This window comes from Trichomonas vaginalis, chromosome IV (genome assembly GCF_026262505.1).
Source record: "Trichomonas vaginalis G3 chromosome IV, whole genome shotgun sequence".
In the NCBI taxonomy this organism is placed as follows: Eukaryota; Parabasalia; order Trichomonadida; family Trichomonadidae; genus Trichomonas; species Trichomonas vaginalis.
Window position 1 is genome coordinate 38,289,185 of NC_067206.1, and position 24,598 is coordinate 38,313,782.

Consider the following 24,598-nt stretch of genomic DNA (forward strand, 5'->3'; position numbering starts at 1 on the left):
TGTTGTCAAAATATCATGAGTTAAATTACCTGGTGACATGGTGACACCTTCAGTTCTTCAAAAATAAGTCATAACTACATTCCTCCTGTGATGTTGTCAAAATGTCATGTTGTCTCATTTTTTCAGAGAAGTTAAATGACCTGGTGACACATGGTGACATAGTGACACCTTTAGTTCTTCAAAAATAATTAATTATTGAATGACCTAAAAACCATTAACGTAAACATTCATGAAAACATATATTTCTGCAGTTCATCCATTACTTCATTACCTAATTAATTACAGACATAAAATATATTTAGTTCATTCAATGAACGCGGTACCATGCGAATACAGTCATAAATGGTGGCATGTATTCTTTACCCAAGCCTGTTGGATTTGTTGTGAAAGTGTGTGAATGATTTCCTCCTGGTTCAGTTGGTCGAAAAGTCTTTTTTGCCGAATGGTTATAATCTGGAGATAAAACGTCATTGCCAGCATAATATTCTGAGTTGTATAATGGGTGGTCTCTTAATGAGTGACTATGGTCGCCAGAAAAGTTTGTAGTTCCTGTATGAGTGTGCGGTGGAAGGTTTTCAATATTTATTTTCTTTGAACCTCCTGTTTCCTTTGAACTGTTAGCACAATACAAAAACCTGTCAACTATTTGTTCCCATGCACCAACACCAAACATTACTTGAGGACCTCTTGCATCCATAGATGTATAAATAGAACCTACTGGGTTCATTAAATCAAACATATGAGATATTATAGGATTGTCTCTTTTGAACTTAAAATATAGTGCAGCTATTTCAGGTTTCTTCTGGTTTGTGTCAGAATATTTTTTATAATATAATCTTATGTTTTCAGGGTAGGTAAAATCTTGACTATAATATTTATTTCTGTCATCTGTATAATAATATACTATTCTCGTTTTTTCTATTGCATTATATCTTTTATATCTATAATATTCTAAATATAATGTTTGCTTTTTTGGGTCTACATGTGGTGTTCTGTCGTCATCTCCATAGTCATAATAATATGGTGCTGGAGCTGGGTCAGGCAATGTCATATCTGCCATTTCATAAACTCTTAAATATTTCTTTTGTTCGTCTCCATATAAGTTTAAGTAGCAGTTGTTGTCTAATGGAACTTTAACTTGTGTACCATTATTCTTTATATAGCCTACATACATTTCATTGTTATTTTTCGGAATGAGTTTATACCGTATACCATTTTTTAAGGAGTGTACAAACTCCCATCTAAAATATTTGTTTTCTTCATTGACAGAAAAGTCACCAACAATAGTTTCAATATTTTTTGTTCCTATCAAACTTTGGTATATTTCGTTAACATATGTTTTATCTGCCTTCTTCATTAACTCATCGTTAACATATGTTTTATCCGCTTTAAGGTCTAAACATCCTGAAACCCATCCTGTATCAGCTTTAGTTTTTAAAATCTTTGATGTCCATTCATGATACCATTCAACCATTTCTTTAATTTCATTATCTTTTTCATTATCTTTTTCATCCACATATTCCTTATCTGCCTTCTTATTTAACTCACTATCCACATATTCCTTATCCGCCTTCTTATTTAACTCACTATCCACATATTCCTTATCTGCCTTCTTATTTAACTCACTATCCACATATTCCTTATCTGCCTTCTTATTTAACTCACTATCCACATATTCCTTATCCGCCTTCTTCATTATGTCATTTAGGAAACCTTTTATGAATTCCTCATTTAAATTAAATCTTCCAATCTTCAAAACTTTAGGAAATGCATTTAATGCGTAATATCTCTGTTCTTCTGGTGGAATTGATGTTATATCATCCGTTATACCTTTAATTTTTGAATTCATAAATAAAATTTCTTTTATATTTGATATCACTGCACCACCTTTGCAAACGAATTCGAAATGGTCATTTTTCAATACTATCTCCAAATCTCCATATTTCAACCTTTGCGTTTGTTCTGCCGTCTTTGAATTATATGCATATATGGCGTATGTAATGGTTTGAGGGACCTGGGTGTTTTGTGCCTTAAGTTGCTGTGGTTGCTGTTGTTTAATCATTTATTATGATTTAAAAATAAATATTTAATCGTTATCTCATCAGCTATTTTTTCTATTTGAAATTGCCATAATATTTCATTCATGAATTCTAAATCACAATCAAATAGGTCAGTTATTCTAAATTTAATATTTGATAAATCTTTTGAATGAAGAATAAATGAATTCCCGGATAATTGAAACGGATATGATAAAGAAAATGTGTTTAAGTTGATGGATAAAATGTTTTGTATTGATGGGTAAGAGTTAGGGTCTAATGTTTGATGTGAAAATCTCATTGGGGTATTAACTTTATCACATTTGATTAAAATGAAATTGGAACCAGTGTCAGAATACAAAACATCCCCAACATCTTTTTCAAAATTTAATATCCCCAACAATGAACGAAGATGAGGAGTACAAAATTTAATTTTCAGCGGAAATTTAATAAGGTTATTTATTTCATCAAGTTCAAAAAGTTTATCGGGTTTTGATTTAAAATTTTCTTCATACCATACGATAAATGATTCATTTAAATAACTTAAAATCATGTTAATATCCCATTTCGCTATCACATTATTTATATACATATCATACGTTTTTTCAAGGTCATCTTTAATAAATGATATATAATCTGAAGGGTCTAAAAGAATGGGATTAAATTTACCACTCACAGAAACGAGAGTAACATTATAAATTCCGCTAACTGTTAAATTTAATTCACAGCTATTATTCGAAATAATATTGATAATTGACATTTTTATTACGATTAAAAATATGGTAAAGCGTTATTTTCCAGTGATAAATAAAACTAGAATAAGATTACCTCAAGAATTCATAAATTCAACGAATAAGAAATTCATTCATGTTATAAATTTTAGTGTTTTCAGAAAATATGAGTCAATGTCATATTCATCAACGGTTATATTTCACTTCATTCAAATTTAGTTCAATCAAACCCATATAATGACCATTTCATAAGATTTTCAGATGGTATTAAAAATGTAATTGATAGATTAAAATATGAACAGATTGACAATATCGAATTTTTGGAATTTTGGTTTAAATATCCTGATGGAAAAAAGATTGAAGTTAAAGATAAAGCTGATACTATAACAAAAACAATTACAATGACCGATCCAGATAGTGGGGAACAAAAAGAAATAAAACAAACGATAGAAACTGGTGAAAGGTCAATTATTATTGATTATGATTCAAAGGATTATTATTCGATAATGTTAATGCTTGAATATTAAATAGCCTTAACAAAGAATTTTTCAAGTGATATTTTATATTCATCAACTATTTTATTATAAATATCATTATATGTTAAATGAAGTTCAGTTGTTGTTCCGTTCTTTGATATCTTAATTGTGCTAATATCCTTTATAGGATTTATTTTTGCAACTGTTCCGCAGCATGAAACCTCATCATCTATGAAAAATTGAATCTTAACGTCTGAATCTTGAACATCACAAAGAATGGCGATAATGTGAATTAATGATTCATAAGGTAAAATAATTAAACCAGATTGGTCAATTAAATTTATTATTGAATCATAATTATTAATTATTATATCACGGTAAATTTTCATTAATTCAGAATTAATGTCTATTTTATATGGCGCATTGCGACTGGAATCGTAGATTCCTGGGTTCTCGATGTTTGATGAAAGAGGTGGGGGGTATGTTGGATAAGTGGGAATTTCAACAGGTTCTTTACCGGGTTCAGATAAAATGATTGGGTCTCCATCTTCTTTATTTTGCTCCTCCTCTTTTCTTGGTAAGTCACGAGTTAATAAATTTGGACTGTGTTGCTGACCTTGTTAATTCAGGGCTAACATTAACTTTAACATTTTGAATAATTCGTGATTTATCATCATTTACGTTATAACCAACCGTAATCTCTGCTTTTGCGTTTGTGTTCTTTTGACTTGTGAAACGTCTTCTCATTTATAATTGAATAAAAAAAAGAAAAATATATTTAAAGTTTTATTTAGTTGTTACGGTAATATCCCAAGGTTCATCCTTGTTTGCTTATACTTTCTTTGTAACTGCACCAATTATGTTATTGATATTGCTTTGAGTTTCTTCCAGTCTTATTTTATCATTTACAATATCTTTAATCATTTCATTACATGCATTCTTAAAACCATCTGATTTTTCTAATTTACGTCTATCACTTTCTTTAATTAAATCAAAGTTATAACCTTGTTGAGAATAAAGTGGTTTCTTTATCAATTCCTTGAACGCTTCTGAAAGTGAAGATGAAGAAATTCTTGCCACTTGAATTGGTTTAAATTCTGCTTTCATTGCTTCTTTCTGTTCATTGAACACTGGATCGAATAAAGCAACTTTAAAGAATTTCTTAGCTGGAATTTCAGGTCTAATATTTGCATATTGACCATCAAACTGATTAACATATCGTGGTAATCCATCCGGTCCCTCTTCAACAGCATTTAATTCTTCATTGAAATAAGAATATGGATTATAACGGTATGAATTAATTGGACCATTTTCACTTTCTCCAATGTATTGTTTAACAGCTTTTCCATTTTCATCAAATTTCATAGGATAACGTTCATTATATGCTTTACGTTTAGGATAATCCGTCATTGTTAATTTATAACCATTTATGACTTTAATATTACCTTGACCATCAGTAACGAAAACTTCATTTATACCATCAGGTTTTCCATTTGGACCCGTAATGTCTGCTTCATGTGCTTCCCAATTTGGTCCATGACGTTTGGCATATGCTTGAGCTTCTGGTAATGTTAAAACGTTTCTCATTTGTTTAACATCCTTTTGACGACCGGCAACAATGTGGACTAATTCTTTCATTCCGTCTGGAACTTTCATAGTTCTATTATATGCACCCTTTTTGTTTGTCCCTTGTTTTAATGGAACCTGTAGAAGATTTGCTATTTCTGTCATGTTTAATTATAAATAAAAAATAAAAATTAATTATAAAAAGTTAATCAAATTTAACACCTCCTTTATTTAAATCAACTATTATTTTTCCATGTTCTCCTAATTGTTGATATTCTGTGTAAAGTTCATTAATGCTCATTGGTAAATTCACTTGATAAAGCATAACGTTCAACTGTTGACGACTAAAACCACTGAAAATGAAAAGTGTTGATAGATTTGATTTAATGTTTGTGCTTAATGCTTTGAAATATTGAACAGCCATAAAGAATGAACACTGAATGTGTCGACATTGAGTTAATAATTGATTAAAATATGATTTCTCATTAGTTATTAGTTTTGATTTCACTGCATCATCTAGAAAAATGAGTGAATGCAAAAATTCTTTATCAAAATTTGAAATGGAAAGTGTTTCAAATAATTCATCCCGTTGTTTATCAATAATTTTATCCTCTAATCCTTGCTTCTTGATTGTATTATATAATTCTTTATACATTAAAAAGTTTTTTAAATAATCTTCTGCTTCTTCTTGTGATAAATAAATAATTGGAATTTTGATTAAATGCTTTAAAGATTCAAATGTATCATCTGAAGGTGAACCTGAACGGTTGATATAAATTAACACATGTGAATGGGGTGAAGTGTTAGCAATAATGATAATTTGTTTTAATATCGTTAATGTTTTACCTTTATTCTGTTTACCAATTGCTGCAGTGATTGAATTTAAGTAACATTCAGAATATGGAATTTTCATTAATTTTTCCTTAGATAGAGCATTTCTATTATCACTCAATGCTTCATTAATCATATCATCTACGTATGTATTATATACTCCCGCTAATTCTTCATAAGGGGTGGATGAATTTAAATCCATTTAATCAAAAATAATTTATAATTTTAAACATTTCTATTCATCAAATTTCATCATATGAACTTCTATACTGTGGTGGTGTACCTGTTGGATGATATTTCAAACCTTCATCCGGTGTCCATGTCCAATACGTAGTCCTAGTAAACCAAACCTGAGGAGGATTTGTCACCTTTGAACAGTAAGTGTCATTTACACCCTGAATGATTGGATAAGCTTTCACTTGTACTGTAACTTGTGAGTTGAAAGTTTCTAATCCATCAAAGAATATACCCGCTCCATCACGTTGAACTGGAATAGTGCATAAGAATGAAGTTTGGTCTTTCCATGTTCTAGCTAATGGCGTGCCATTATCATCATTCAGTGTCTAGTTAATGAGTCCTCGTATTCTTCCGTGCATTCATTCACTCCATCTAAATCAGAAGCTTGAAGCATACGTGTAAAGAATATGTCACCCACTGTGGTCATCGCTTGATCGGGGAAGTTTCTGGAATCTATAGTGACCTGAAGACCTCGAAGCATTGGATTTTCTAAAACTGTTCTTTGCATTGCATTCTTTGGAAATGTTAACACAACATCTGTAACATTATGAAGAGCGTATGAGAAATCTGAGCTAATACCTTCAGGAGTGATGCATCCTCCATTTAGTGAACGAACGTCAATATGTTGAGCTGGAATCATGAATGGATCTTCCTTACTAAATAAACGTGGTATTGCTTTAACTGATTCTTCAATTAAACCATATCCTGGTGTAATGCATTTATCCTCTAAAACTTCCATCTTTGTGCATGAAATAATAACGTCATCAACTGTTGCGTCAGCAGATGTAGCGGCTAAGCTTGTAATTAATTTGGCAGGAAGTCCGATTTGTTGGAATTTGCGATCATATTTTAAACATGATTCATAATCTTTTCATATATTTTCATCAGTTATCTTTTCATAAACGTAATTTTGTAAATCAGCAACTCTTAACGGGTCAATCTGACAAAATACTAAAGTATCCCTGAAAACATAATATTTAAGAATGATTTCACCAAATGATTTAGGATAATCATCGAACGCCTGAAATGCTAACAAATCATTTACCGGAATAATCATATCAAAAGTGACATCAACTTCTTCATTTGCTTTCTTGAAAACTTCTGAAGGGTCAATATATTTACCACATACTGAGTTATCATATTTTTGAACATTATTATATAACGAATGAACAAACTTTTTAACTTTCCTTTCTGATTTCGGTTTATATGTTGCAAATGCAAAAGATTCACGGGCGCAATCCATCTGAAGATAACCGGCATCACCTCTTTCAGTTTCTACTTCTAATTGTTTAAAGTTTTGATTTGATGATTTGTAACCAACGAATAAACGCATGCATTTAAAAGCGGCATCACATGTGAAAGCTTTATTTGAAACTAGAGTTGCTTTAACTTTGCGTTTAATATATGTGTCACCTAATTGGTTCACATCATGAGCCGGATTTGTAATTCTTAAATGAGTTTGTTTATCATCAAAATATGGAGCATCAGAGTCATAGCATGAACTTTCAAGTTCTCTATAATATCTTCTACCGTCATTCTTTGCGAATATTTCATTTATCTTTTCGAATGAATGAAACACATTTCCATTAATCGGTTTAGTGTTTGGCACCAAATAGTTAGTCGTCATTTATTAATAAATAAAAAATCAAAATTAAAAGATGAAAATGAATTTTTAATTTTAATGAAATAATCAACTATGGCTGCAGGTATATTTAAGAAACTGTGGGATAAAGTAAAAAGAGGAGCGCATAAAGTTTGGGAAACAATGAAGAAAGGAGCAAATTGGATATTTAAGAATAAAGAAGCAATTAGTGACATTGCTGAATCAATAACACCAAAAGCTGCCCCAATAAGAGAAATATTAAATAAAGGAGAAAAAGTTTATCAAAGACTTCAACCGATACTAAGATAAAAATAATATTTATTTATTTTTCCACTATCTACCCCTATTTTATTAAGTATTCCTTCAGCTATTCCACCAATTGCGTTACTGCTTGTGCTCCCATCGCCGGATTACCTGCTTTAGTACCTAATACCCCACCTATGATAGTTCCTGCCGTTTTCGCTACTGGTGCCAAAAAGTTTGCAATGGGTTTAATAATCTTTTGATGAACCCAACCCGCAGCTTTCTTAATTCCTTCCCATAATTTTTTAAAGAATCCTGCCGCCATTTCTGATTTAATATTAATTAAAAAATATATTTCATCACTTATATTCTAATTTTTATTTAATGATAAATGAAACCGATTTTAAAAATAAATGAAACAGAGGAGGAAGAAATAAATGAAAGTGAAAATGTTCAACAAAAAATAAACGTTGTTAAACCAATTACTGAAATAAAAATTTTTTCATCTGTTGAAGAATTTAATGACTATTATGCTAACAATAAAAAATTATTTGAAGAATTGACAACGTGTAAATTGAATAAAATGTTTAAAGTTGATGGATTCAAAATTTCAAAAATAAAAGGAGTGGTTAGTTTGAAATCTATTCCTCAATCAAGAATCACCTCATTAATGAAAATAGATGATTTAACAAAAAGAATAGAAATTATTGAAGAGCGAATGAATCAGATAATTGATATCATAAATCATGACTCGTTGAGCCCGGGTCCTTAAAGCCCATCACTGAGTTCAAGGTTATATTCATCAAATATTTCATTATTAAATGCAACTTCTGCTAGTTTATTTATTTTTTCAATACGATCATTTGAAAGTCTATCGTTTAATTTTTTCTGAAGTTTTTCATTTTCTAGTTCTGAAACTTTATTTGGATGATATGTAAATTCATGAAATTCTTTGGCCTCGGTTTTGATCATTAATTTACAAAGAACTTTTGTGGTTGGAATTCGTTTGAACCATTTATTAGTTATATTCGTTATATATTCAATATCTGGAATTAATTCCCAAATTTTTGCATTTTCAATTAATTTATTATCAAATGCAAAAGCAATGGGTTTAATATTATGTTTACCTTTATAATATAAACTTTCTACATAATCATCGAAATAAACATCTACTTGTTTAACATTTTCAAGAATTGGTGAAAGAGCATCCATTAATTGATTGACGGTTACGAATCTTGATCCACTCATTTTCTTACGAATTAAAAAAATAAATTATTCAAAAATGTCAGAAGAAAATATTTAAATAAATTATTTAAATTTTTTTACTCTATTCAAGAATTTTATTTTTGATATAACTCATTGAATTCAAAATTTTTTAAAAAATTGACACCATATATAACCAGTATAAACTCTACCAGTAGAAGTTCTGCTAAAGTATTCATAAACACCTTTTTATATCTTTATTAATACTAAATTTTATTTCATACAAAAAGTAAAAATTCATAAGTTATATATTAATTTAATAAATTATATTATCATTTATAATAAAATTTTTCGAAATGCAGATAAATTTTAACATGTTCGAAATGAAACTATTATAAAATATATTCTTTTTATTAATGGTAATATAGGAATTGTAGGAATAAAAACTTTTTATAAATTATTCATAAATTTTTAAAATCGGTTTCATACAAAATAAAAATAAATTTTCATTATGTATGGGCTGAGTGTAAATGTCTTACAATTTTGAAAATTTTTTAAATCTTGATTTATTCAAAAACGTAAGAATAAAAACCGTAAGAATCATACATTTTTTACTTCATATGTTAAAAAAAATGATACAAAATCGTTCAATATTGTATGAATTCTTACGTTTACAAAAAAAGTCACACAACCCTTCAACATATACTACTACGTGACTACAAAAAACGATGAATCTAAAACCAAGTTTTTTAATATCTATACATAGTGATGAATCTATTTTTCTTATTAAAATTCAAAAAAGAGGCAGTTCGGAATCGTCCACAAATTGCCGAAGCCCTTTTTGCCAGTTTTGAATCCGCTTATTTTTATCGACCAAAATTATAATAAATATAATTTTGGAATAGTATTCTACCTATATCATTCATCAAAAAAATAATTTTTCGATATAACGGCCTAAAAAAACTTCTAAGAAAAAGCTTAGAAAATTTCGATTTTTTTCGAAAAAAATCATTTCCGAATTCATAGCAAGCTTTTTCAAAAATAATCATATCGATAGATAGGGGATAATATAGAGGTGCTTTATGAATAACTTAAAATTCGGAAAACTCAATATTCAACGAGAAAAACGCTTAACGAATCTCACTTTTTTGTAAACATCACAAAAAATTGAAAGCGTTATCTGGTCGGAAGCCTCCCTTAAAATTTTTCTTTCTTGATTTTTTACAAAATCTACTTAGAATTATGCAAAATATGACTAAATAATTATAAATTTCAAGTTAAATTTTAATTTTGATAAATAATTTAAATTTCAAAATATCAAGTTCAGTTCGACTATGTATGTAGTAATTCCTCAATAAAGTGCCAAAACCCTATTAAAATATATGAACATTTTCAACATTTTAATGTTTTTATTTAAAAATTTGTTGGAATATGAGCTTCAAACAATTATTATGTAAATAAAAATAATTAAATATATGTATTTATTCGTATTACAACCGTAGTAAGTCGATTCTTCCTTTCTTCTACTGAGTTTTGAATTTGATTTCGAATTGTAAAGAGATTCAAAGGGAAAATACTAGCGGATAAAAACTACCTCCATGAAAGGGTCATAATGGAGTCAAGTTGTATTTTTTGATATTTTTTGCTTTTCGAGCCTAAATAGGTAGCCAAGATAATGCCTAAAAATAAGGTTCTAAATTCTGAAGTTTACATGATCCTCTCGTGTGCACCCTTAAAGATAAAAGTTTTGTCAACTATAATATAATATAATATTTATTCTAATAGACCTACAACTATATTTTGGTTTGTATTGACTGTCTTCTTTGGACATAGGAAACTAATTATGAAGAATACAATGATAGTAATCATAATTATGAAGGAAACAACAATTAATCCGATCCATCCGCCTTTTATAACTGGACCGCGAACCGTATTAAGTTTAGGTTTTGGTTCATAAGGGATAATTCTTCTTTGTTTAATAATTTTTTTTGTCTATATTTGTTTCTTCATAAAAATAACGACTGAGTATAGATATACATATGACATGTAAGGGGTTTTTCATAGTTTCGCCTTATTCCAAAAAAGTGCCGATAATGTTGTGAAAAACGCTAAAGTGTAATTCATTTTATAAGGCAACAAAGCAAAGCTTGAGTACTTAGCTGCCATATGCATATCGCTTTAATATGTTATAACATTCCATAATTCAAGTAAAAATATTTGTTTTTTTCAAGTAAGCAACTTTGAGCTATTAGTAAATACTTACAATCTTTCAAGCATGGAAGTAAGCTGTGAATGTGATTACCTTTCCAAACAATGGCATGATTCATTAAAATTCTAATAGTTTTTGATGCAGAAATGCACCTCTGATTGTCGATTATGACTTTTCTTTGATATGTCACATCTAATTTTATTGTGTGAAGAAAAAAAGTTGAATTTCAAACAAAAAAATAACAAAATTCTATTTATTCTGATCTTCTTCTTCCTCTTCATAATAATAGTCTGAGTCATCATTTTTGATTGGTTTTGAGTTAGCAGATGGATCTGGAATTGGTTCAGTGCTTGGTTCAATGATAAATCTCATCAAATCAGCTGGAATTCGTGAAGAATACATGTCGAAGTTCTTTCCAAGGATTTCTGGTTTAACGGACTTCAATACAATCTCAGATTTACTTGCAATTCCGACATTCAGCCTTCTATCAATTGTATTCTTTAATTTACAAATAGTCTCCAATCTTTTTATGAGATTTAAGCAATTAAACAATGTTAAGTGGTCATAGAACTGTACAGGAGTCATCTTCTTTATCTCTTTCTTCGTTCCTGAGTTAGCAATTTTCAAAGCTCTGAATTCTTTCTTCAAACCGTTAATTTGACTCAAAACTTTGAATATGTCTGTTTGGTATTTTTTAGCTCCCCATGGACATCTTTTTCCTTCTTTCAAGGCAACTTTTATCTGTTGAAGAACGTAACGAGATGTATCCTTTGAAGCTTCTAATTTGTCTTCTTCTGGTACATAATATGACCATTCGTTCCTTGCTATTTCGCTCTTTTTCAGGCAGTTTTTGAGGGCCAAATTCGCTCCATTTTCTTTTGCACAATTCAATGTGTAAATTAAAAGTGAAGCATCACCTGAATCAGCGGCTGCTGAAATAGCTTCGTCCCACATCTTCTTATCTATCAATAAAGGAACTCCGCGAGCTTTGGATGGGCTCCTGGAAAGCAATTGATAGGCCAAAGATTCTCTTCCTTTTTCAAATGCGGCTGTTGCAAGCTCAATTGCGTCAACAGTCTTCGTCATCTTCTCATATCTCTATATAACAACATTGTCGTCGGGTTGGGAATCGATTAATTGAACTCCCCAGTTCGAAACAATAAAATCTGTTTCTACATTAATGTATTTTGCAATTCTAAATGCGCGGAAATGCATCTTCCTGTTGCATAAACGCTTAATAAGACGTTCCGCTGAGATATTTTGGAACTCATCGTATGTAATCGGAATATTATAAGGATTTCGACCGACTTGTTCGCAGATTCTGAGCGCGGCCATTCGGTTTTCGATTATTGAGAAGTCCTTCGCTTGAATGAGAAGCTCATCATCTGATGAATAGTCGAATTTCGGAGCTGGCAATTCGATAATTGTCCGAATTAAAGCGATTAATAGGGCTTTCTTCAGCTCAAACTTTCTAAAGAAGATTGATGCTGCAGACATACCTTGTATAGCGTCTAAAACCTGTTGCATTGTGTAATCTGGCAAAGGATCTTTCAATGCGAGGCCATCTTTATCAAGCATCTTCGTAAAAAGCTGAACAGCAACGTTACTCTTATCCCAAATGGCAAAAGGAAGAGCCAAATCCGTAATTGCCCTTATTAATAGGACTTCATCGCTCATAAAGATTCTGATTCCATCGGATTCCTGCGAGAAACCAATCATGTAATCGAATTCCCACTTGATACAGTCTGTTGTGGCTCCAATAAAAACAACCGTGTTGTAATGAAACAGTGCTATGGCATCGGACCCACACCATGCTATATCGGTTGGTATAAAGTCATCAAATACGGATGCATAGATAACTTCTTCCAATTTGTCATCGAAAATATAATAATATTCTTCGCATTGAACAAGGCAAAACTGGTAGTCTGGTGAAAATTTAAGACATGTAATTGGTTTCGGAAACTCTTGTAATTGCATTAAGTCCTTTTGTATTAAAACTAAGTTATCATTATCATCTCCTGCCCAAAGCTGAGGTCCTATCCTTGTATCGTTATTTGTTGGTACTGCTGCAAAACAGGAGAATACTAATTTGTGTTGACAAAACTCTTCTACGTTTAATGTAACTAAATCTCTTACAATGAATATCATATTGCTAGTTTTAATAAAGAAACCTGTGCGCCAAAACTCAACAGCACCTATCATTCCCCACTGTGTGTCAGGAAGATGATTCTCTGTAAGTAAATTTCCGCCTAAATTAAATGAAGCCAAAGTTCCGTCCGAAAAGACAACGATAGTAACTTCCTCTTGTGTAATAAATAGCGCAGTAATCTTTTTTTGGAATTTTTCAAGTGATATTTCGCAGATTAAATTTGCATAACTATCATAGACGTTTAATTGTTTATAATAGCCATCATCATTTAACATAGTTTCATGAGCCATTACTATTGCTCCTCCATTTTTAGCAACGGCGTATTTATCTGTTTTGAAATTTACATTCTGATGATAAACTGTTTCTCCTTCTTCTAATACATAGATTCTCTCTGATACAAAGCTTGTTGGGCCCATTCGTTTCACATTATTTAATGATGATGTGAATTCCTGAGCAAACTCCATAAAATCGAAATCAGAGAAAATGAATTAAATCAGAATTGAGTAACTTAAATCAGGTGTCTAGAATTAGATCTTTGTGAAATTGCTTAATAATGATTAAACTTCCAAATCATTTTTAATATTTTTGATTTTTTTCTCAATAAGCACAAATAATCTTTGAAAGAAACAGAAATAGATATAAAATGAAAAATACAATTTACAAAGAAAATAAAATAAACCTAATATTTCAAAAATATATCATAAAAATTCAAAGCAGAATTACTTCTTAGGTACCTTTCCGAGCTTTTCAACAAGCGAAATAAACAAGTTTGTCAATGATTCGACGTTATTCAAGAACTCCGCTTCAGCACCAAATGCAGTACTTTGTTTTGTTCCTGTAAGTACTTCCAAGACGTACGACAAAGCAGCATAAGCACATTCTTCCCATCCAGGTGTCATATTTTGGCATCTTCTTGGAATTACATTTTGAATCAAATCTTGTTTGTTTTGTTCGAAATCATTAGATAATAACAACAATGTTTGTAGTGTTGTTATACCTGCTTCTAATCTTCCATCCAATTTCTCAAGTTCGGCTTGATTTTCTTCAATCATTTTTGTCAAATTTTTCAGATCACTTGTCACATTTGACAACAAAGAATTCAAATCATCTAAAGGTTCAGGAGTTGCCGCTTCGTATCTAGAAATCAAAGCCTTTTGTACATGCTCGAGTTCGTTCACTGATTCATGTAACTTCTTCTTCAAGTCACGTTCCTTTACTCTTAGTTTATGATGCTCAATCACGATGTCATTAAACAAATTAATTTGAATGGCATCTTTGTATTTGAGAGTCGTTTTTGTGGACGATAACGATTTTTGTAAAGCTATCAAAGGAAAAGCCAATTTATCAAATGTTTCTGCTTCAATTCTGTATCTTTTGTTCTTTGAATCTTCACTTAGAGACACGACATCTCCGTTTGCCAAAACAAAGCTAAACGAGTGTTTTTCAGGTAACACAAAATTAGAGAAAGCTTGAACTAATGTAATGAATTCTCCATTGGCATAAACAATTGCAGAAACAGGCATTTTAACTCTCGGCTCGCATCTCTTTACGTACAACTCGAATGGGATATCGAATTTTACTGATTTGGACAGATTGCGACCTTCCTTAGTTTCAAACAATGCATTTAATGTAACAGAAAGATAACTGGCCGGACAAAGTGAAGTGACAAAATTCATGCGAAAAGTTTGTTCTTCTTGGGACATGTTTCCGACCAATATTGGCTCAACTCTATTGATTGAGAGTGGTACATCTGCGTAGCACCTTACGTTCTTCAGTTCTGGTTGGTTTGACTGGAAAACGAGTTCAATAATTGATGGAGAAGCCCTTGAAACATTTACAAAAAGTTGTAAGTGGTCGGCTGTCGGAATTTCGCTAATTCTCTGGTTAACTTTGTTCATGTGGTCTTTAAGTTGTTCCTTAGTGATACGTGGTAATGCAGGAAGTCCGAGATCTCCGGATTCGTGAGTTCCAAGATATCCAACAGATAATGTTCCTTCGAAGTCCATAAATGAGATCAAACCATTGTTTGGAGGTATATTAACGACATTTAATGATATAGGAACAACATTTAATGAAAGCTGCCAAACTTTTTTGAAATTTATATAAATACTTAATGTTTTGTCTTCGCAGCCGATAATTAGGTTGTTACAGACTTTGTTTTGTTCTGGAGATGCTTGATATGCGTAAGAACAAATCGTATTGCCGTTGTGTTTCATTAATGTCTTTAATCTGCCATTATCTGTTAAGACGGCAAGAGTTCGCTCGCCAACAATACCTATATCGAAGCTTGATGCTCCTGCATGTTTGACAACTCGTTTCCATGCATGAATTGAGACGACTTGTTCGCCAATCACGTAACTCCACTCTTCGTTGGCTTCTGCGGCTTGTTTTGCGAAAATAACGTTCTTTCTGTAACAAATAACCTTGTAATCTGCAGCAGCAAATATAAAGGACTCAAGTAACGGAATATAAGTGAAAGGACCAGGTAAAAAGAAATGAGGAATAGGATATGTATCGGCAGCATTGGCTGTTATAATGGTAAGGAATCCATCAAGTGATTGAACAATAATCGAAGGTGGAGATGTTAATCCATCAATTTGAGTTGCAATGAAGTTAAATGCTGAATGAGAGAGAATGGATGATTGTATTTCTGTCGTGACCATTGTTTTATCTGTGATTTGTAAGCTATACAACGTTATTAAATTTGGTTGAAGAACAGCAAGGGCGTATTGCTCTGGTTTTAAGAAAATACCATATCGGAGTTGTAATATAGGGTTTTTGATTTTTATTTCTGTAAATGGAATACCGTTATCTGCTTTTGATGGATAATAAAATCTTAATGTACCCGAAAAGCTGCCTGTTGCAATGAATGGTGTGTTTCCCAACTCAAAAGAAACGCATGCATCGGGACTGAACTCCTCGTTTGGAGGGATTTTTGATTGCCAGAGTTCCCTCAAACGAAACATCAGCTAAATAATGAAGATTTTAGATAAATATATACATACTATTGAGCGCTGATAAATAGTAATCAATTAATTATCGAATATTTCTTTGAATTAGAGGAAATCCAAAAATTTATAATGTTTTTTATTAACAATATTGTTGCAAATATATTATTATTTACAAACTACCCTAAATTTCATACTTTCAGCTTTAGGGAGAAATATTTTATGAAAATTCAATTAAATTATATCATTTCTGCTGAATTGGCTGTAAAATTCCTACATAAAACTGTAATATTTATTTTTGCCGATTAATTTGCATAGTTTTATTATTGCATCGGGGAAAAAGCAAAACTTGACATTTTTGTTCACAATGAATAATGACTACTTGAAGGAATATGATGACTTCATTACAGTATATGAAAAAGTTTTTCACATAGAGTCGGTAGAGTCAGTTGATGAGACTTTTGATATGATCTCAAATATTTTAATCACAAAGTATAAAATGTCATCAGGCGATGTTTTATCCAGTATTTTTCCTTCATTTGTATATAATTATAGATCTGCCTTAATATACATTCAATTATTTAATGAATTCTTAGCCAAATTTCCTGAATCTAACTCGTCTTTCGAATATTGCTATAAACTTTATGATTTAAATGCTAGATTAATATCTTATGGTATATATAAAATTGAATCAATACAAAATTCTACATTTCCTAAAGAAAATGAAATTCAATTTATAATTATGCACGATCAAATTGATAAATTTAAAGATTATATAATTCAAAATTCCTTAGAAAACATTGAAGTAGACATTATTCAATTTGAAAATCTTTCTGCAATTGAAGCCAGTGCGTATTTTGGATCAATCAATATTTTTAATTTTCTCTATTCAAGTTTGGGACAAATTATCACTGTTACTTGTTTTCATTACTCGTTTATTGGAGGAAATACTGATATTATCAATGAATGTTTAAAGTTTCATCCTATTGACAAATTATGCATGTTTTATATCATTTCATCACATAACAATAAATTTCTTGAGTATGTGTTCAAAATGAATTTATATGATATGAATTTAATTGAAGATAATACAATAATAAGTTCCAAAAACATGAAGGCCATGATCCTTATGTTGGAAAAAGATAAAAACTCAATTGTTCCATGGTTTGTTGCTTTTCCAAGAAGCACAGAAATTTTAATGAATGAAAAGCTCGATGTTTCGAAATTTTCAACAGACTTTTCTTCGATTTTGCATTATTCAACGAAATATGCAAATGAAGATGTCTGTAAGCTATTATTAAGTTCGTCAGGTCCTTATAAATTAGATCCAAATTTGAGAAATGAAAAAGGCCAAACCCCTCTCCATTATGCAATTCAATTCGATCATTTTGAAATTGCATATTTACTTATATTACACGGGGCAAATGTTAATTCAGAAGATATTTGTGGAGATACTCCTCTTCATTTAGCCGCAAATCTGAGTCTTCAAATGATGGCAGGACTTCTTATTTCACATGGTGCAAATCTTAACGCAAAAAATAAAAAAGGTAAGACTCCACTTCATTATTGTGCCAGAGTAGGTAATATAAATACTGCCGAGCTTTTAATTTCTCATGGAGTGGATATAAATGTAAAATATTACAAAAATAAAACTGCTCTTCATACTTCCTCAAAACATGATCAATTCAAAATTGCACAACTTCTCGTTGAGCATGGTATTGAACTGAATGCATTGGATATTCATAAAGAAAATGCCCTTCATTATGCAATATATAGTGGTACATCAATTGACGAACTCCTTATTACATCTGGGATAAATATTATGGCAGCAAATGAAGAAGGACAAACTCCACTTCATTTTGAGTTAATTTTCGATGGTGGTTCATTAGAACTCATTCTTGATCGGCTAAAAAGTGAAGATATCAATGTCAAAGATAAGATTGGTAAAACATCACTTCATTATTCAATAGATAATGGCAATAAGTTGTATACAAGTTTACTTATTTCAAAAGGAGCCGATGTCAATGCACAAGATAATAAAGGATTAACATGTCTGCATAATGCAGCACAAGGAAATCAAATTGACGACATTGAAATGCTTCTTTCAGTAGGTGCAGATATCAATGCAAAAGCTATATATGGCGAAACTTGTCTTGATATAGCAATGAAACAAAATTTCAATGAATTAGCGGAACTTCTTATTTCAAGAGGAGTTAATTCCTCCACATATGAATAAATTGTATTATTTTAGTTATCTTTACATTAATTTAAGTAAAAATTATTTGATTATTTTTAAAATATGAAACAGTATATTTACAATATATAACGGTTATCTTTTGATCCAAAATTATTAATAAAAACAAATATATTTCTATATCCAACCCTCTTAATAATAATAAAGATAAGAAATAGTAAAATAATAGGAATAATAAGAAATACAACCATAGATGTATTTTTATCACCCTTAATATTAATTTCTTCTTCTTCATTCTCTTGATCAATTTTGATTTCTTCATCATCTTTTCCTTCTTCGGCCTTTGCGTTATTTGTTGCTTCAGGAACCTTTTCTTCATCTCGTTTTAGAAGCTTTTTGACATCTTCTAGCTTCGGTTCGAGACATCTAACTTTACAATTAAATTTTGCTCGACTTAAATCATATTCTTTAGTGATAAACATAGCTTCTGATAAACTATCATCTATTTCTGTATCAGCTATCCATATAACTTCTGAATTTTCGTCATGAATAAAAGTTCCATGTTCTGCAGAGTTTTTCTTAACAACAGAATTCGTTATCGTTATGTTCGTACAGTTCTTTGATGAAATTACTCCACCGTCTGTTGCTTGGTTGCCTACAAAATTGCAATTTGAAAAGGAAACAGATCCATTCATGAAAGAAGCGACTCCTCCTTCATTGTAACCGGTGTTTCTGACGAAATCCGAATTTTCTACAGTGATATTCATAAGATTTCCTACAAGACTTCCGCCTTGAACTGCCTGATTTTTGTAAAATTTGTTATTTACAACTTTTCCTGAGACATTTGCAAAGAAAACTGCACCTGTTAATGCTGTATTGTCCTTAAATGTGTTGTTTTCGATGTAAACGTTCGGAGTTGCGCTGGTCGTCAAAATTGCCAAAGGAATAGAGTTTCCTCGAGGAAGACATTCATTTGTAACGAATGAAGAGTTCTTGACTGTTATAGTTCCATTCTCAAAAAGTGCGCCACAAATCGAATTTGAATGGAAATCGAAATTTGTAAGCGAAATATTAGTTATATTTACTGAAGCCAAGGCTGTTGATATCACAATTGTGGATGATATCAATTGCAGTGTTAAATGATCCATTGTTGTCTCAATTCCGTTCTGATGAGAAATTATTACGATATCTGCATCGGAAGAGAGCTTAGTTACGTTCAGATTATTGGCAATTATCCTTCCGCCTGTCTGGGAAAAGATAGAATTGACAGAAGTGGAGTCAAAAATGCCAACATTTTCTAATTTCAAAGTATAATCTGGAAATTCTTGGGTTATACATGTAGCAAGTTGTGTTATTTGGATGTTATTGAAATTAGTGGATAAAATAGATAAGTTTGAATCAGTAAAACCATATAAACAAGTTGGAGTGTAATGTTCTGTTACTTCTACATTTTTAACGATAGAAATTCCACCTCTGACAGCAGAAATTATTGGATTCTTGTTTAATTTCAGTTTTGTATCCGAAATTGTGCAATTTGAGTAAGATTCAACGGCAATTAAGGTCAAAGGAGCATTTTTGTAGAAATTAGACTGACTAATATCTATAGATGAGTTAGATGCACCGGCTATTAATGGCAATTCTATGATATTTCCTTCAAAATATGAATCTGTAAACGAAACTTTTGAAGTCATGAAGTGTAATGCCGCTCTTATGTCTTTAGACTCTATGAAATTGCTTGTGATGTTAGATTTTTCAAACGAAATCGTTGAATTTATGGCAAGAAAAATTGATTGCGTGTTTGCATTAAGATTAGTGAGTTTTACGTTGCGAATTGTCATATTACATGCGATAAATGCTAGTATTGCGCTGAGAGAAGCGTCTGTATTCTCAAAAATACAGTCTGAAATGTTGAAAACAGATCTTTGGGCATTTAAAATGGGGATTCTGAAATCAGTGAATCGAAATCCAGAAATATGGATCTGAGTATCTTCTGCATATATTGCTGCTGACTCTATAAATGGATAATTTGGCGAAACTATAGTGGTATCGTGGCCATTTATCGAAATAACTTTGTTTGTTGTTTGATTTAATATCTCTAGAAGTTCTTGTGAATTTTCTTTATCAATAAATTTATCTAATATAAAGATATTATCTCCTCTTTTAATTGTAGTGCGCAATGCTTCAAGATCACAGCCTTCTTTCTCGAAACAATTCTTACTTTTCGACTCTTTTATGTTAACATATAAGTTTCGTGCCGAAATAAAGTTAAAAAACAAAAACATTACTTTAAAACGATTATTATCAATTCAAAATTTGAATTACGACCGTTTATTTATACACAAAGAACAATTATTAGGCTCATCTTACATCAATATGATGGAAATCAAGTATGCACAAGGAGGAGATTATGAATGCATGAAGTAAAATGAATTAGATATCTATTTGATGATTGAATAAACTTTAGATAAACATTTAACCAAATTCTAGTTTGTCATTTATATCATTTAGTAGTCATGAAGTCTCTCTTTGAGCGATCTGAGAATAATATGGCTTATTAACACACTATTAGCATGGATTTTTCAGATTCTTTATATTGTAAGATTATTGTCACTTTTCAAAATTTCAATGGATTGATTTGATATGCCAGAACTCACTCTATATTGCCCCGATGAACTATTGCGTTGGCAAGAAAATGTCACTAATGATACAACTTCAATTATCGTGCATGAATCATGCAAAATCCTTGGAAGCAATTCATTAAATTATCCAAATTTAGAATCTGTAACACTTCCTGATACACTCGAAAGGATTGAAGATGATCCATTCACAAATGTGCCGCTGAAAAGTCTTTTCATCCCTAGAGATGTTAACTACATGAATGAAGCAAATCCATTTAATCTTCTCCCTTTCTTAGAAAGAATTGACGTAGATGAAAATAATCAATACTTCGCCTCCATTGATGGAGTATTGTATGACAAAGGCATCACGAAATTGATTGAATATCCTTCAAATAATCATCAAAAAACCTTTATCGTTCCAAAAAGTGTCAAATCCTTTGGAATTTACTCATTCTCAAGACATAAAACAATTGAAACAGTTGTATTGCAAGCATCACTTTCGTTGATTGATAAGCGCAGTTTCGGTTATGTTGAGAATGTAACAATAATGCTCCCACATCGAACAAAAATAAATAAAATATACAACACCACAACTTATCCTTGCAACTTATATGACTCTTCTTTCATCTATTACTACTATAAAATGGAGTCAAAAGAAGTATGTCTCTTCTCTTTTGGCTTGAAATCTTTTTTGATGTCATATATTTATGTTTTTATATTGCAATAAAAATTACAAATATATCAGGATTTTTTTTTAACTTTTCTTGATTTTGCATTTAGATTTCAAAAGAGTTGATGTCTATTCAAGAAATAGATTTAGTAACACATCACTTCATTATGCAGCAATATATGATACAGTAAAATCAGTTGTATTTCTTATTTCTCATGGAGAGGAAATTAATAATGATATAATTATGGAAGAAATACAGAACAATTAATACTTGGAGGTACAAATACATATCGAGTTAGATGGATATGATATTTGTAGTTGTTTCCTCATATAAATTCATTTGAAACAAGCTAATTTATACAAATAATTATCTTTATTTACAAACATTAAACATACTTAGAATACTATCAAATAATGAGTTCTTTTGCTTAGCTAAGATTTGAATGATTTCATGTGTGTCCTTGCCTTCTTTAAGAGATTTCGAAATAATTTTTGAGTACTTAGATGATTGTGCATATCCTGATTTAATTAAGTAAACAACTGTTACCCAATTTCCTTTTCTGGCAGCAATTTCGAGTGAATTTCCTACATCTCCACCTTTATAAAGTATAGAAGCCAACAAAAACAATCCATTCTCATTCTCACTGCATATTTCACTTGGAAGTTCTCCAATTTTTCCTTTAATATTTGGATCACTTCCTTTTTCTAATAAAATGTATCCTATATTAAACAATTTCGCATAACATGCGGCAAGTAAAGGTGATGTACCAGCAGTAGACAACAAATTAACATCGCAACCTAAAGAGATAAGCTCTTTAAATGTTTCTAAATTGCAATTTTTAGAAATTGCGAAATGCAAAATCGAAATTCCATCATCATTTAATTCATTAATATCCATCAAATTCTTTGAGAAGTATTCAAGTAATTTCAAAGGTTTTCCTTTTTCAGCATTCAACAGTTTCTCCCAAGTACCATTTCTATTCAAACGAATGAGTTTTTGGATGTCAAATTCCTTTCGATTTTTCACAAACAAATCAAATAATTCTGGGCTGTCGATTTCGAGCAATCTGAAGTACATTTCTGTCTTAGCCATTCCGCAGTAAACATTCACATCCTCATGAACAAGAAGTTGCTCACTGATTGATATCATTTCTTTTGTAGCACCTTTTTGCATCAATTTTGACAAAACAAATCTAAAAAGTCCTTTTTGTTTCAAAGGTTCTATTCCTATCATAGCTAATGTTGATGGACTCTCATTCTCTATGCACTTCTCTGCAAGATTAAAGAATATTGAGTCTTGGTCTGTGATTTCAAGTCCTTTTTCGATAAGAAACTGCAAAATTTCGAAATTTCCTGTGTTTAAAACAGAAATTAACAATTTTTTGGAGTGTAACTCAGGACAATCTTCGCCAACAAGACTCACAACACGCTGAAGAAGGTTTAAATCACCTGTTTCTGCTGTGAGAGTTAATATATTCTCGATTTGAGAAATATCTGAATTATTATCAAGTAATTTGTTGGCAATTCCGACATTTCGCATTGAAAGCGCTGCGAACAAAGGTGTTGCACCATGCGTGTTGTGTGAATTTACATCAGCACCCTTTTTCAAAAGAAAATTCAAAATAATTTCTGAATTACAAGCAGCAGCTTCGATTATTGGGACAAATGGTCGATTATCTGATAATATGTCAACTCCTTTCTCTTCTAGTTTCATCAGTACTTTGACATCGTCATGAATTATCGCGTCAACAAAAGGAGGAATTCCTTTTTCGTCGTTTTCATCAAATGGAATTCCAGAAGCGTTCAAGAGGTCCATGATTTCGGTATTTCCACTGGCACAGGCTGCATTCATGATGCCGGGGATATCTGTAGGAATATGTAATTCTTTGATCAAAAATTCGACAATTTCTAAATTTCCAAATTTGACAGCGGTATAAAGGGCTTGTTTGTTGTTTTCTTGATCTGTAAACTGCATAATGTACTTAAGAGCTTCTAATCTGTTGAACATTGCTGCGTAAGAAAGAGAATGAAAACCATGGTTGTCAAATTTGGAATAATGCTCTGGCTTCGGTGCAACTAGTTTAATTAAGTCGATATTTCCGCCTGCTGCGGCAAAGTGTAGTGCTGATCGTCCGTATTTATCTTGTTTGTCAAATTTTGGTTTCATTTCTGCAATTGCATACGAGCATTTCACTGCTGAGAAGAATGTTGTTAAGGACACAATTGTTGGGAAGCCTGAAATGATTTTTGGAAGATTATATTTATTTGTATTGAAATAAATATCAGGAGAAACTGCATGACTCATAATAATTTTGAAACGGTCGACATCGTCTGCTATAATGGAATCAAGTAGACCAACAAAATCTATTTCTTCATCCTTGCGAGAAGATTTCGGCGCCATTTTATTCTGAAATTCAAGACAAATTCAAAATTTAGGATTTATAACATATATCTATAATATTTTCATGCAATTTTTTAACAATGTTTTTGTATGACCAAATAAATGTCTATCGTTCTTGTTTGATATGAGATCAAAACATTAAGGGTGCCGGAAAGTGAAGTGAAAGCTATTATAAAAACAACACTTTTCAAACACATAAAATCATTTTTATTTTGTTTTGTTTATATGAGTATAAACCTTAAGTGATGATGTATCATAGTATCATATTCAAACTAAGTGAAAACGATGTTTATGATTATAAGGTTATCGAAAACATAAAAAAATCATACAAAATTTTTAAAATCTGGAAGGGAAAAAGTGCATTTATCTCAACATATGAGAATTGAAAATAAACTTTGTTCTGTAAAACTTTTAGTATAACTATTGAAATTTTGTGTTTAATGTATCTCACTGGCTTAAACGCAATATTGGAGGACTAGATAC

General features: G+C 30.9%; 11 protein-coding genes across 11 annotated transcripts, besides 5 other annotated features; 3 read left to right on the forward strand and 8 right to left on the reverse strand.

Annotated features, from left to right (window-relative positions):
- Nucleotides 1-6,439: part of a mobile genetic element that runs on past the window's edge.
- On the reverse strand, nucleotides 308-2,062 carry TVAGG3_0243330 (phage tail repeat-like family; the record flags this gene model as incomplete). Its single annotated transcript, XM_051227769.1, has 1 exon — nucleotides 308-2,062. One exon carries the CDS (start codon nucleotides 2,060-2,062, stop codon nucleotides 308-310), a length of 1,755 nt encoding a protein of 584 aa, XP_051112755.1.
- On the reverse strand, nucleotides 4,075-4,974 carry TVAGG3_0243340 (uncharacterized protein; the record flags this gene model as incomplete). Its single annotated transcript, XM_051227770.1, has 1 exon — nucleotides 4,075-4,974. One exon carries the CDS (start codon nucleotides 4,972-4,974, stop codon nucleotides 4,075-4,077), a length of 900 nt encoding a protein of 299 aa, XP_051112756.1.
- Nucleotides 5,015-5,842, reverse strand: TVAGG3_0243350 (uncharacterized protein; the record flags this gene model as incomplete). Its single annotated transcript, XM_001317159.1, has 1 exon — nucleotides 5,015-5,842. One exon carries the CDS (start codon nucleotides 5,840-5,842, stop codon nucleotides 5,015-5,017), a length of 828 nt encoding a protein of 275 aa, XP_001317194.1.
- Nucleotides 6,440-7,573: 1,134 nt separating the features above from the next.
- TVAGG3_0243360 (uncharacterized protein) lies at nucleotides 7,574-7,789 on the forward strand (the record flags this gene model as incomplete). The annotated part of the gene is made up of 1 exon (XM_001284471.2): nucleotides 7,574-7,789. The coding sequence occupies one exon, from the start codon at nucleotides 7,574-7,576 to the stop codon at nucleotides 7,787-7,789; it is 216 nt and encodes a 71-aa protein (XP_001284472.2).
- Nucleotides 7,790-9,657: 1,868 nt separating this feature from the next.
- Nucleotides 9,658-10,123: a mobile genetic element.
- Nucleotides 10,124-10,657: a mobile genetic element.
- Nucleotides 10,658-11,384: 727 nt separating this feature from the next.
- Nucleotides 11,385-12,221, reverse strand: TVAGG3_0243390 (regulation of vacuole fusion, non-autophagic; the record flags this gene model as incomplete). The annotated part of the gene is made up of 1 exon (XM_001317161.1): nucleotides 11,385-12,221. One exon carries the CDS (start codon nucleotides 12,219-12,221, stop codon nucleotides 11,385-11,387), a length of 837 nt encoding a protein of 278 aa, XP_001317196.1.
- Nucleotides 12,222-12,233: 12 nt separating this feature from the next.
- TVAGG3_0243400 (regulation of vacuole fusion, non-autophagic) lies at nucleotides 12,234-13,748 on the reverse strand (the record flags this gene model as incomplete). The annotated part of the gene is made up of 1 exon (XM_001317162.1): nucleotides 12,234-13,748. One exon carries the CDS (start codon nucleotides 13,746-13,748, stop codon nucleotides 12,234-12,236), a length of 1,515 nt encoding a protein of 504 aa, XP_001317197.1.
- Nucleotides 13,749-13,945: 197 nt separating this feature from the next.
- On the reverse strand, nucleotides 13,946-16,250 carry TVAGG3_0243410 (parathyroid hormone-responsive B1 gene family protein; the record flags this gene model as incomplete). The annotated part of the gene is made up of 1 exon (XM_001317163.1): nucleotides 14,004-16,250. One exon carries the CDS (start codon nucleotides 16,248-16,250, stop codon nucleotides 14,004-14,006), a length of 2,247 nt encoding a protein of 748 aa, XP_001317198.1.
- A 1,093-nt stretch (nucleotides 16,251-17,343) lies between these two features.
- Nucleotides 17,344-18,468, forward strand: TVAGG3_0243420 (spectrin binding; the record flags this gene model as incomplete). The annotated part of the gene is made up of 1 exon (XM_001317164.1): nucleotides 17,344-18,468. One exon carries the CDS (start codon nucleotides 17,344-17,346, stop codon nucleotides 18,466-18,468), a length of 1,125 nt encoding a protein of 374 aa, XP_001317199.1.
- Nucleotides 18,469-18,545: 77 nt separating this feature from the next.
- TVAGG3_0243430 (pectin lyase-like family) lies at nucleotides 18,546-20,708 on the reverse strand (the record flags this gene model as incomplete). The annotated part of the gene is made up of 1 exon (XM_001317165.1): nucleotides 18,546-20,708. The coding sequence occupies one exon, from the start codon at nucleotides 20,706-20,708 to the stop codon at nucleotides 18,546-18,548; it is 2,163 nt and encodes a 720-aa protein (XP_001317200.1).
- A 50-nt stretch (nucleotides 20,709-20,758) lies between these two features.
- Nucleotides 20,759-21,836, forward strand: TVAGG3_0243440 (ribonuclease inhibitor domain-containing protein; the record flags this gene model as incomplete). Its single annotated transcript, XM_001317166.1, has 1 exon — nucleotides 21,067-21,771. The coding sequence occupies one exon, from the start codon at nucleotides 21,067-21,069 to the stop codon at nucleotides 21,769-21,771; it is 705 nt and encodes a 234-aa protein (XP_001317201.1).
- A 115-nt stretch (nucleotides 21,837-21,951) lies between these two features.
- TVAGG3_0243450 (spectrin binding) lies at nucleotides 21,952-24,251 on the reverse strand (the record flags this gene model as incomplete). The annotated part of the gene is made up of 1 exon (XM_001317167.1): nucleotides 22,088-24,115. One exon carries the CDS (start codon nucleotides 24,113-24,115, stop codon nucleotides 22,088-22,090), a length of 2,028 nt encoding a protein of 675 aa, XP_001317202.1.
- A 6-nt stretch (nucleotides 24,252-24,257) lies between these two features.
- Nucleotides 24,258-24,278: a terminal%2Cinverted (terminal inverted repeat of tvBac_61I transposon ID:TVAGG3_0243460).
- Nucleotides 24,258-24,598: part of a mobile genetic element that runs on past the window's edge.